The sequence below is a fragment of the Solanum stenotomum genome, chromosome 10 (assembly GCF_019186545.1).
Source record: "Solanum stenotomum isolate F172 chromosome 10, ASM1918654v1, whole genome shotgun sequence".
Classification (NCBI taxonomy): domain Eukaryota; kingdom Viridiplantae; phylum Streptophyta; class Magnoliopsida; order Solanales; family Solanaceae; genus Solanum; species Solanum stenotomum.
Window position 1 is genome coordinate 45,057,645 of NC_064291.1, and position 13,561 is coordinate 45,071,205.

Sequence of the window (13,561 nt, forward strand, 5' to 3'; positions counted from 1 at the left end):
ATTTCAATTTCAAAATAAGGGTAACAGTTAATTCTGCTTCCCCCCAAAAAAAATTCAGAAAAATATATAGAGAAAATGGTCAAAAGCCCCCCTAATCTAGAGTTAGTACCTCAAATGGTCACTCAACTATACACTCTTCTCTCAGAAAGTCACTCAACTTTCAATTTTCACTCAAAAGTCACTCAACTATGCACTTCTTTCTCAGAAAGTCACTCAACTTTGAATTTTAACTCAAAAGTCACTCAACTATCCATTTTTTTCTCAGAAAGTCACTCAATCTATTTAATTGTTTTTTAAACTAAAATGTGTTGATACTAATTGTTTATACAACAAATCAAAATTTAAAAAAAAATAAAAAATACCATTTAAACCATTTAGTGATCCACCCACCTAACCCGACCCATTAAAAAATATAATATGACCCATTTTATTTTGCCCTTAATCCTAAATTATTCCCTCTCTTTCTCCTCTGCTCCTCTACATTTTTCTTTTTCATTCTCCATTGTTGGTGCCTCTCCTCTTCTTCCCCTTTTAGCTAGGTTTTAATTTGGGCATCTCGACTTCAAGCTGTATATTACGTAGAAATCCGAATGGACTCTCCTCTTCCTCTATTTTGATTTAGGCATCTTCCATTATAGTCCAAAATTCAACTTTTGAAGATGGAGTATGCTACTGAATCAAGGAGAACAACAACTGAATCTCAAATAAATGGCTCCAACTCATATCCCCAATCCTTGTTTCACGAAGAAAGAGACCACTACGCGGATAACTCTCGAGAATTGTTTGTTGAGGAAGATGTAATCAAAGGGGCTCCTTAGTTTCAAGGCAAATGACATTAAGACTACAGATAGTAGAAAAGGATTGATAGCTTTTTAATATGTGATATCTAGGACTAGGAGAAGGATAACTTTGTTGCAGTCCATATATCTTCCATAATCTACATACACAACTTACTTTTAGTTTCTTTTTCCTTTTTTTAAAGGTCTGCATATCAAATTAGTAGATTATTTCAGAGTTTCATTAATTCTCCTCAGCAGCTTCAATTCATATCGATGACATGCAAATGACACTGAAATGGGACTGCTTACCACATAAAGGACCTTTAAACAAATTCAAATATAAGCTGGCACCAAATGAAAAAAGTAATTGAACTAATCATGAAAGAAATTACTTCTTTGAACGCCATAAGAGATCGTTAAAATCACTACGATAATAAGATACGACATTGACTACTATGAAACACTTCAAAAATCAAATAATGTGTGTAGCAAGTTAAAGACAACAACGAGAAAGAACTACCAAATATCTGTCATCTCCATCCGATGTGTAATTATACATGTCAGACACAGTAGATAAGGTCATATAATGCATACCAAAAATAATGCATATAAAATAACACATTAAACAAATGAGTGAAGGTCACACAACCGCAATTTTTAACAAAATAAGACACTTTATATACAGTGTCATATCTACACTTCCTAACTGATGAGTTAAGGTCACATGACCACAAGTTTTAACAAAATAAGACATTTTATACAGTGTCATATTAGCATTTCCTAACTAATGAGTAAAAGTCACAAGACCACAAGTTTTAACAAGATAAGACACTTAATATATAGTGTCATTAACACTTCCTAGACCTTTTCATCGACACTTCACAAACATAATCATTCATAACATTTTTCTTGTAAAGTCTGCCTCTTTTTGATAAGCCTGCCTGAGCACTTTCGTCTTGAGCGCGCCGAGCTCCTTGCATACAATCAATACTTTCATCTTGAGAACATCGAGTTCATTGCATACAATCAACGGTTTCATCTTGAGCACACTGAGCTCCTCGCATACAATCATCACTCTTCTCTAGAGCACACCGAGCTCTTCGTGCACAATCAATACCTTCATCTTGAGCAGACTGAGCTCCTCGCACATAATCAGCACCTTCATCATTCACATTTATAATGTCTGTGACTCGAACAACTTCATCTTGAACGCATTCAACACCAGTTGATTGTTGTCTTAGTTCCTAATTGAAAATTATAACATTTAAAATCTGCAATTTGATAAATATCTAAAGAAGTATAAAAAATTAAAATTGAAATCACAACCTGAGATATGATAGATTGATTTATTAAATCGACTTCCAATTGAGAATTATCCCACATATCATGGTTAAATTGGTCTGAGTATTCCAACGAGACATAATCAGACACTAGGTCTTAAGTTTCAAAAGGTTGTCTTGCTTCAGGCACAACAATGTTGACATACTTATAGTGACCTCTTGCATTGTGTCCATCTTTTTTGCATATCAAATACTTTATATGAATAGAGCCATTTTTCAATAATTTCTTTGAAGCCGGTTCTTCATCCTTTTTCACTGACCTTCTTTTAGCGTGCCTTTGCACTTCAGCTTGTTTCTGTTTTTCTAATTCTTTCAGCTTTCTTTCGTCTTAATTTAGGCTTTCTCCCTCTCTTCTTTTTTACTATCTTAGGAGGAAGAACCTCACTACCATTCATTACATCTGGCCAATGATCTTCGGGGTTGGTTGGGTTAATGAAATATGAGTACACATTTTTGAAAGTTTCAACCTTGTACTATACATTCACAAAGTCTTCAACTTTATCACTATTTCCATGAATACTAACCAAAGCATGCAGACAAGGCAGTCCTGTTTAATCCCATCTCCTACACGTACAACTCTTTTTTTGCATATCCACAATATATGGCCCTCCTGGACCTTCAACCGACACCCTTGGTCCACCAGAAAAATTTGGTCTAAACAATGCTGCTTCAAGTCTTATTTGATTAAAAAAAAATTCAATTTTTGGACAGATAATACCTTGGTACTTGTTAATCCATTCCTTTTTCTTATACAACCTTTTCATAAGCTTATTCTTTATCATTTTCAATAGAGCTATAATTGATTTATCTTTTACATCAAGTATGTACCTACAAATTAAAATATAATGAGAGAATTGATAAGTATGTGTGATACTTTAAATAGACACAAGAATGAATAAGCACCTATTGAAACTTTCACAAAGGTTATTCAAGAGCATGTCACATCTACTATGTGTCTTGAACAATGCTCTATTCCAGGTCTGAAATGGTCTTTCAGGATGATCGAACCATTTTCTAGCCTCTCTGTCCTCTTGCTCGAGTCGTTCCATACAAATCTTAAATTTCACCTCATTACTTGCTCTTGCTACATTCCATACTAGATCCTTTAGTGCCTTACCTTTATATTTCTGCCTAAAATTTTGATACATGTGTCTAACACAATTTCTATGTTCTGTTTCTGAAAACAATTCCTTAACAACTCCAATCAATCCCTGTAACATTGATTTTAAATTGTCAAATACATAATAAAAAAACAATAAACTAGAAAAATGAAAGAATTTGGATGTCTCACTTTTTGTCTGTCAGACATGAAGGCAATGTGGTGACTATTTGTTATCTTTAAGTCATATCCAAGATTTGTTAGAAACCAACTCCAAGTCTCCTTACTTTCAGCATCACTGATCACAACATATACAACAGGAAAGATGCAATCATTAGGATCGATTGCAATAGCAGCTAACAAATTGCCTCCATATGTGCCCTTTAGCCAACAACCATCTAGGCTTATTAATGGCCTACACCCAAACTTAAAAGCTTCCTTTAGAGGAGCAAGACACACATAAAATCCCTTGAATTTACATTCATCTCTCCAAATTTCTACGTTAGAGCCTGAATTTGTGTTCACCAAATCAGCCCTATACCGTAACAACTTTCCATATTGTGCACCCTCATCCCCATAAACCCATTTTAAAGCATTTTAAAGCTTGTTGTTTGGCTCTCCATGCCTTCTTATATTCTATAATGTAGCCAAGGTCTTTTTGCACAATTGCAATTATTCCACTAACATTCCAAGTTGGATCAACTCTAAAGGTATTAAAATACTTCCTTGCAATCCATTGAGGTGTCATATGGAAATTTTCAGATACGGTAGGACCTCTATGATTTATATTAAAGGTTTTGATTTGAATCGTAGGATCACACTTACTTATTGGACTTGCAAAAACATGGAATAGGCACCCAAAATGTTTGTCATTACAAATACATCTTTGTTTATCATTGGTGGTGAAGTATATTTGCCTCATATGTTTAATCCCCCAATTCATGAAAACCTCCTTAAACTGATCAAAGCTAGCAAACTTCATCCCTACTTCTAAAATAGGATTGTCATTTTCTGCATTATACTCTGTGTATTCTACCTCGTCTTTTGAATCAGTACCCCCCTTCAACAATTCATCAGAATCATCATAATCTGATTCTGCATTCTGATGCACTTGTGGAATTAAAATTTCAGTAGTGCATGGACCAACACCATTACTTCGACCATTAGTATTCTTTTTGGTCTACCTTTCGCCTTCATACCACGACGCTCAATAACATCATCATGATAATCTTCACCATCTTCCTCCAAGTTATAATCAGGATCTGTTGACACCCAATTTTGACCCTCCCCAATATAAATTAATCATCGATCTTCTTCCATTTTAAATTATCTAAAATAATTAGTTTTACAAATTGCGAAAATAGTTTGCGAGTTATTTTAAATAAATTATGTCACTTATTATAACTTTTAGACAATATTTTTACTTTACATATTTTATATATATAATTAATATATTTTAGTAACATTCGAAAATCATCTCAAAAATATTTAGTTTTACTTAAATATTTGGTTAACTAGTTTAGTTATATAATAGTTTATATTTTTGAAATAGTTAGCTTATAATTAAGTTAATTATTTTATTCTGTTAAAATTAAGTAGCTCGTTAATCAATTAATGTTAATTCGCCTTACTGAAATTTTAGTCAAATTCTCTGAACTCAATTCAATTTGGCTACATCTTTAATTCATATGGCAATTTCGTTATTAGACATCTAGCCAATCTTGGGTTCTAATCATACAACCCAAGAATTGACACTTTGGGCCAAAACCCAACCCAATTTACTTAAACCCAAAATTGCCAGCCCAAACCCGTTCCTTTCATCAACAATAGCAGCCGACCCATCTCTAAATTTCCCAGCCCACCTCTTAATTCCCCCGACCCGGCACATATCCTTATTCCAAAAGAAACCCAACAACTCTCTTCTCCTCTTTCACGTTGGATAGAAACTTACCAAAGCAACAACGTTCTTCACGCTTAACAACGTCTCCCTCGCTGCAACAACAACAAAAAGTAGTTGCCAGCACGCGTCTTACGTCCTTGCAGCTGCGAGATGGAGACACGTAGCGTCTCAAGGACGGGTGATTCAATCCCACCCGTCCGTCCCCCTTTCCCCTTTCGAAATGAGTCAAAACCTCAAGAAAAGGTGTTTAGCCGGAAGGGTGAAAGAAACTTATGGGGTTTGAATTTCAAATGGATCTGATCCCTATTGGATTTCATCCATTTTCCCTCCTAAAATTTGTCCTAATTTCGGTTTTAAATAGCCCTTTGTTCTTCATTGGAAAAAAAAAAGGGATGTTGGAGAAAAAATTGGGAAAATTAGGAGAGAATAGAGTTTGAGAAACATATGTACTCAGGCAAAAATATATATACATAAGGAGTCACTAGCTGTAAAAGATAAGCAATATATATTTTTTTCTACTCACTGCTAGCAAGGCTCTTCGAAACCTCGTGTGGTGGTGAAAGCTCTTTCGTTCCAGCTCGTCTCAACCCTAGTTCGCTGCCTCTTTTAAGGTAATACTCATTTCGCTTTGAACCTATTTCACTCGCAATGTGTTGCTCGTTTGACTCCAAGCTGTGTGAGCAATTTATATGTTAACATTTTATTACAGAATGCTTTTTGATCCCCTGTTGGCTATGAATCAGTGATGAAACTCTCTTAAAAGTCCAGGGCTATTGTCTAGCTCTGTTTCGCTGAAATTTGGTGTTTTCCCCCTTTCCTGAGTTAACGTTCTCTTTGTTGGAGTCTTCTTATTTTGCTATTATCTCGATTGATGAGTTATGAGATTTATGGTTCAGTCTTGAAATTCAGAATCACCTTTTATAGGTGATCTCGATTTTTCATAAGTTGATACATATATACATGTTGTTTTCTCCTCTTTGTTGCTTAGACCATTGTAAGTCTTAGGGGTCGATTTAGCATGATTTTCGCGGGTCTTGTTTTATTTGAATAGGTTCTAATTTTGTATGAGTCGGGTTCATCTATGTTTTCTTCAGATCCTGCCTAAAAATTGTTTTGTCATTTGCAATCGGTTCCTTGTAAAAAATGTGAAATGTATTCAGAATGGATATTTGCCTCTCTTTTTGCTTGTCTTTGTTTAGTCTGTCCAACGAACATGTTTGGCCAGCTTAAGTGATTGATTGGAAGCGTTCAAACGTCGGTTGTCGTCCTTAGGATAGAAATCACAACTTTAGTCCGGGTCTTATAAGTATATGTTAATTGTTCGATGTTCTGGGGTTCAGTAATTGATTTTCCAGCATATTGTTGCTAGTTAAAATAGCAGTAGCTCTTTTATATTTTGTCTAAACCTGAAGATGACCGTATCGATTTTAGCTTGTCGCCTATTTCAGTCATTTACGTGGTGTCTCTGCCCAACCATGCCCCTCTCTTTGCATTATATATTTGTTCATGTATACTTGTGCTTGTGTGCAACATGTTGGCTTGAGAAATAGGCTAGCTTGGCTTTAATTGCCTACAGTTATATTTCATTTCCCTTTAAAATGATCCAGCTGAGCCCCTACTAGTTTTCTCTTCCTTTGCTTAAAAAGATTGGATTTGCTATAGCCTCCAACATTCGGCCTTTTGACATGATAAATTAGCATTGTTAGATTTCACTAAATAAAGTTGATTAGACTAAAGTACGTGATGTTTTATTGGCTAACTATGTGGCATTGTTTGCTCTTCACCTTGCTAAGTTACTACTGTACCTTGTCTTGATTATTTTAATTTGAATGAATCATTATTTCAATACTTGTAGTGGCTTATCTTTTAATATTATTACATGTTTTGAGGCAGTAAATGGGTTTCCCGGAAAAGTTGCATTTGTTCACAAATTACTAGTAAATGGGTTTCCTTTTGCTTTGAAATCTGACTTTGTTAAATCTGAATTTACATGACTTTCATTGCCTTTGAGTGTTATAAGCATTGTTCTTATTAGTTACTGTTAATTGAACTTCGTTTAAGGTTGAGTTCAGATCAATCGAAACTCGTGTGGTTATTTTTGTTTGTCTTATCCTTGTGAGCAGATGCTAACTTTTATCCATGTGTTCTTTTCATGTGAAATATCTCTCCCGAGTCCTCATGGACTCTATCTCTTCTCCTCGCATTTTCCTATCGGGCCACGGGGCCCAATATGCATATTTCTCGAGTCGACCATCAGGGCAGGTTAAGGAAACAGGTGTACAGGTTGGAAATTGACAATACGGGCTGGAAGTTGAATTCTCATGTTCCGGAAACTCAAAAACAAGCTGAAATACAGCTGTATACATGGGTATACAGTCGAAAAATAACATTATACAGGTTCAAAAATACGAGAAAGGAGGTGAAAATATAGAAATATGAAATACGAATAAAAATACAGGATTGGGAGTTCAAGAATCAACGGTATATACGGTGTATACATCAAATATACACTTGGTGTATATCATGACCAATGAAGATGGGAAAAGGACCAAAAGCCCAATGAATTGTTATTTTATTTTATTTTATATTTTTTGCAGATTTGGGAACAAAGGCCCAAATTCAATATGTCTTACCTTTGCTCCTATTTATTTGATATTGTATTTGACTAACCTTTGTTTATTTTATGGTTTAATTTATTAAATTCCCAATGATAGCCATTTCATTTTTATATATATATATACTAGTAAAGAAAGCTCGGGCGCTGCCCGAGCTCAACATTAATAAAGTTATATTGTTACTCTCTCCGTCCCATATTAGATGAGAATCTTACTAAATATATTTTTTTTCATATTATTTGAGCACTTATTAAATTAGGATAGAATTAATTAATTCTTTTTCATTTTACCCCTACAATTAATATGACCATTCCTATATTGTATGTGTATTTTTTTGTAACTCATTTCAATGTGCATTGATATAAACAAAGGGCAAAATGGTGAGGTCTTCCAATGTATTAATGATTTCTTAATCACCGTGTAAAGTTGGAAGTGCCCATCTAATATGGGACGGAGGGAGTATTGTTTATGTATTGTTATAAAATTAGTAAAGATTGTTATAATATATTTTGCTCATAAGTGAGCTAATATAGAAACTTATTTGTCATTTGTCTTTTTAATTTCAATTTTAAATAGCAAATAAATGTAGCGATAATATTGAGGGTAGAAATGAAGTATATCTTTCTAAATTTAAGTAAAAATAAACAGANAAAAAAAAAATGAAATTCTTAAGAACAAAGAAAAAAATGCTAGAAAGAAAAATGACAGCATATGCTTTTTCAAAATCGTAACTGATGTTAAATTTTAATTTTTTTTTACCTTTTTTGAAATTTTTTGTTCCATGATTTTCTCTATTCAATTATTAATTATTTGTATTCTTTCAAATTAATCAAAATAAAATAAATACATAACTCAATCCTTAACAAACTAAAATATTGACATTTTAAATAAATAGTGAAACTATTGCTAAGGAGTCCCATTAAAAGGTAAAATATTGTTGTTTTGAAAATTTTCCCTTTATTTTATTTTATATTTTTTGCAGATTTGGAAATTTGGGCCAAAGGCCCAAATTCAATATGTCTTACCTTTGCTCCTATTTATTTGATATTGTATTGAGCAACTTTCACATATAGCAAACACAAAATTTATATTTGTAAGCTATAGCAAACTTTGCATAATTGCGCTCCATAGCAAACATAAATATGTATATTTCGCTATACATATACAAAAGAAAGCAGTTGTATAATCTGCTTTGGTATACATATACAAAAAGATCAATTGTATAAAGTGAGAGAGGCGAGTGAGCGAGCGAGATTTGGGAGAGCGGCGAGTGAGATCTGGGAGAGAGGAGAACGAAAATATATGTATATATACAATTTTCACGCATTTTATACATTTGCGTTTTGTATAAAATGAGAGAGGGAAGTGAGAGAGCGAGATCTGGGAGAGTGGTGAGTGAGATCTAGGAGAGGGGAGAGAGGGGAACGAGAATATATGTATATATACAATTTTTTTCTCGCTTTATACGAACACAAACACATTTTATACAATTTGTGGGTTTTGTATAAAGTGAGAGAGGCGAGTGAGAGAGCGAGATCTGAGAGAGTGGTGAGCGAGATCTGGGAGAGGGGAGACAGGGGAACGAAAATATATGTATTTATACAATTTTCTCTCGCTTTATACAAACACAAACGCACTTTATACACTTGCGTTTGTATAAAAAATGAAAGAGGTGAGGGAGAGAACGAGAGTGGCGAGCGAGATTCACCAGGAGAAAGGTTAAATAGCAATAGTTTGCTATGGGGTACAATTAAATCAAACTATATTTATAGCATTTAANGTCCTTTTCCATTTTGAAAAACCAATACTCTCTCCATTTTATTTTAAATGTCATTTCTTTTTATAAATATATTGGTTATTCCCTCTTCTTATTGGAACACATGTTGATTTGTGGTNTTTATGGTTTAATTTATTAAATTCCCAATGATAGCCATTTCACTTATATATATATATATATATATATATATATATATATATTCAAATCAAAATACGTATATGTTATACTTAGTTTTAATTTTCATTATTAATTTTGTCAACTCTTGAAGTTACTTCCTTTTAGGAAAATTTCTCTTTAGTTCATTCCCCCTTAAGATATTTAAAACAATAATGATAATAATAATAAAAAATAAAAAATAAAAAAATGAATTTCTTTAGTTAATAGTTTCTCAAAATTAATCAAAATATTTTTAGTCAAATCGCCGGTCAACCGCAAGTTACCGGACATTCCGAGGGCCTAACACCTTTTCGGATTGTACATTGAACTTCGAATCCTTTATTTTCAATCTATTTTATCTGTTTGAGTCTTTTGAAAACCTTAAGTTTTTCTTGATGTTTACTAAAAAAATTAAGTGGCGACTCTGTTCTTTTGGAAATTCGATTTCTCTTAAACCATAAGTTTAATCGATTTTTCAAAAATTTAGTCATTTTTTTTATTTATATTTTCGAGTAAAATAGGATCATTGAAATTATTATCATCTAACTCACCAATCATATTATCTTGAACAACCCCTATTACATTCAGTGGCGGATCCAGAATTTGATGATCATGGGTGCTCAATTCCTTTAACATAAAGTTGCTAGTCAAGATTTTTTTTGCTTACTAATATCTTTTAGTTAGCTAATGAAATACAAAACAAAAATTAGGGGATTATACCAGGATTCGAACACCCGCAGTGATGCTTTAGCAAACCCAGCATTCAACTTCACTGCCAACGCACCCACACGACATTTTGTTTAATGGATGCTGAAGGATATACTATATAAATTTTTTAGCATTTTCTATATAGATATAAAAAAAATTCGTCGGCGTCAATGGGTGCTCGAGCACCCATAACTCAATGCGTGGATCCGCCCCTGATTACATTATCCCTTAAACTCAGTACACTCCCACCCTGAACTCCTTCAGCCAACACTACGCTAAAAAATTGTTCACATTGTGATGATGTTTCCTAAAAACACAGATTAAACACAGTGTAGATAAATATCATAAAACAGATAAAATTCTAATGTTCTAAAAATAATAAATCCTAATCTTATCTATTGAGAAAAAACTAATACCCACATGGAAAAAGAACCCTAACTTCACTTGTTGTTCCGATTCAACAACAAATACCTAAAAGAAAAAAATTTAAGCGCACCTTGTTTTCTCGAGAGTTACCCGCGTAGTGGTCCCTTTCTTCGTGAAACAAGGACTGGGGAGATGAATTGTTGTTCTCCTTGATTCAGTAGCATACTCCATCTTCAAAAGTTGAATTTTGGACTATAATGGAAAGCCTGAATCAAAATGGAGGAGGAGGAGAGTCCATTTGAATTTCTACGTAATATAGAGTTTGAAGTCGAGATGCCCAAATTAAAACCTAGCTAAAAGGGGAAGAAGAGGAGAGGCACCAACAATGGAGAATGAAAAAGAAAAATGTAGAGGAGCAAAGGAGAAACAGAAGGAATAATTTAGGATTAAGGGCAAAATTAAATGGGTCATATTATATTTTTTAATGGGTTGGGTTAGGTGGGTGGATTACTAAATGATTTAAATGGTATTTTTTATTTTTTAAAAATTTTGGTTTGTTTTATAAACAATTAATATCAGCAAATTTTAATTAAGAAATAATTAAATATATTGAGTGACTTTCTGAGAAAAAAGTGGATAGTTGAGTGACTTTTGAGTTAAAATTCAAAGTTGAGTGACTTACTAAGAAAGAAGTACATAGTTGAGTGACTTTTGAGTGAAAATTGAAAGTTGAGTGATTTTCTGAGAGAAGAGTGCATAGTTGAGTGATCATCTGAGGTATTAACTCCCCTAATCAATATTCGGATTTTCAACTATACATTTTAAATTTATGGAAGTCCTATATCACCCACCTGAACTGCTTAAAACTATAATAATTTCACCCTTAAAAGCTTCAACCACATCTATCTTGGCATGTGAACTTCACACGTTTGACAGGTGAAAATTGTTTAATTTATTATTTTTTTTATAATTCTTTTCCACTTTCTCTTATACTCTCCCAATTTCTTCAAATTCCTAAAGTAAATTCTCCCCCAATTCTTTCAAATTCCTATTGAATTGTGAGGAACAAAGATAAATATTCATAGCAAGAGCTTCTCAAGCAATATTCGAGTTTTGCTTGTCAGATAACCTTGAAAAAAAAATAAAAGGATCTGGAGGAGGAGGGGTTTTGCCGGAGGATGCAACGATGGTGGCTGTTGGTCGAGCAACAAAAAGAAAAATAAAAAATAAAAAGCATTCTCATTTGAGAGTTCACTTGAATTTGATGTAAACCCAATTTGATTTTTTTTTTTCAAATCTAATCTAAATCTCTTTTTTGGATGATATAAATACATGTCATTTTATCTTTAATTGAATTGATTGGTTCTTAAAAGTTTTTTACATGAGAGCTTAAAAGTTTGTGTGAAATCAACAATGGTGAATCCAGTGAAGGAATTTGGTTGCTATGGAGAAGAAAGACAATAAATAAAAAATAAAAATAAAAATACATATATTTTTAAAAGATATATTAAAATAAAATTTTAATACTTGTTTTTTGTGCTCACTCCTAAGCATTCAGGGTTAAACACTTCAGGGGTGATAAGACTCCCGTAAAATTAAAGTGTGTAGTTAAAAATTCAGATATAGATCATGGGGCTTTTGACCATTTTCTCAAATATATACAACAAAATATCACTTTTCCATTTTAATAGGAAAAAAAGGGTTGACTGAGAAGTTGGTTGTTTTATTTTTTGTTAAAAAAAAAGTCTTTATTGTTCCAAATGAAATTTTAAGAGGCGTTTGATCATCACGTGTGATTTGTGAATATTTGAAGTGAAAGACAATTTTTTAAAATCCTAAAATTTTGAATTTTAACTTTTAAATTTTGCAAATTTTTAAAATTTTATGATCAAACATTTTTTTAAAAAATAATTATAGCCAAACATTCTCTTAGTATACTGTGGAATTCTAGTCCGTTGTACCTAATCTCTATTCACATCGTAAATAGCGAATAAGGCGTATCTGATCTTTCTTCTTCGGTGCCATTATTAAAAGATTGATACATTTTATATTTTGGAGAAGCTGCCACCATCTAGGCTCTAGCTACTACCATCTTAACTTCCTATTAGGATTACATTAGGCAAAGGCAGAGTCAGGATCACGAGGAATTTGGAAGTTCTAAATTTTTTAAAAGAAAAACTTTTGTTTATATCAGAGCTCGAATCTACAACTTTTGCATGAAAAATATTTTCACAACCCTTCATTCCCATAGAAAAGTAATATATTTATATTTTTATTTAATTTTCTAATACAAATATAAAATATACTCCAAAGCCATTAAGTTCATCCGAACTCATGAACTCCCACTGAGCTCCGCCTCTAACATTAGGTACCAAGATTGTAGCTATAGTTTTGACATAAAAGTAAATGGAACGGACAAAATATATGTCAATGAGGTTATATTGCTGATTATTTATGAATATAAAAAATTGACGATACCTATAATCTATATATATATATAAAGCTGGTTTTAAAAAATCTGATGTGGCACCTCTCTATGATCAGCATTTTTATTTGTCTTTTATCTCTCTTTTTTGGATTTGTTTTCTATTTTTAAATTGATATTTTTTTAAAACTGAAAGTATTTAAGAATCTTACCCAATTAATCACCTCTACTTAAAAACATCCCTTAAATTATTATACATTTAAGTAAATGGAAGATGAAAAAATAAAAAAACTTTTCATTTCTTATAATTGTTTATACAGTTTGCCTATAAATTTAAAAAATATTGAGCATCCATAGCCAACAATGAACTCCATGATTTCACTTCTTCTTCTTCCG

The 13,561-nt window shown here is 32.7% G+C and overlaps 1 protein-coding gene across 1 annotated transcript; it reads right to left on the bottom strand.

Annotated features, from left to right (window-relative positions):
• Positions 1-1,380: 1,380 nt before the first annotated feature.
• Positions 1,381-11,138, bottom strand: LOC125841978 (uncharacterized). The gene is made up of 5 exons (XM_049521166.1): positions 10,871-11,138; positions 3,411-3,516; positions 3,023-3,330; positions 2,106-2,947; positions 1,381-2,023 (listed from the first exon to the last, which is right to left on the bottom strand). Exons 1-4 carry the CDS (start codon positions 10,969-10,971, stop codon positions 2,671-2,673), a joined length of 792 nt encoding a protein of 263 aa, XP_049377123.1. The 5' UTR covers positions 10,972-11,138; the 3' UTR covers positions 1,381-2,023; positions 2,106-2,670.
• Positions 11,139-13,561: the final 2,423 nt, after the last annotated feature.

Excerpts from the sequence above, each read along its gene's own strand:
- LOC125841978 (XM_049521166.1), bottom strand. The coding sequence starts at position 10,971 with ATGGAGTATGCTACTGAATCAAGGAGAACAACAATTCATCTCCCCAGT. Across the intron at positions 3,517-10,870 it reads GTAACTCTCGAGAAAACAAG|TGATGCTGAAAGTAAGGAGA; the intron begins GTGCGCTTAAAT and ends TGTTGTGATCAG. Across the intron at positions 2,948-3,022 it reads CTTTGTGAAAGTTTCAATAG|GTACATACTTGATGTAAAAG; the intron begins GTGCTTATTCAT and ends TTTAATTTGTAG.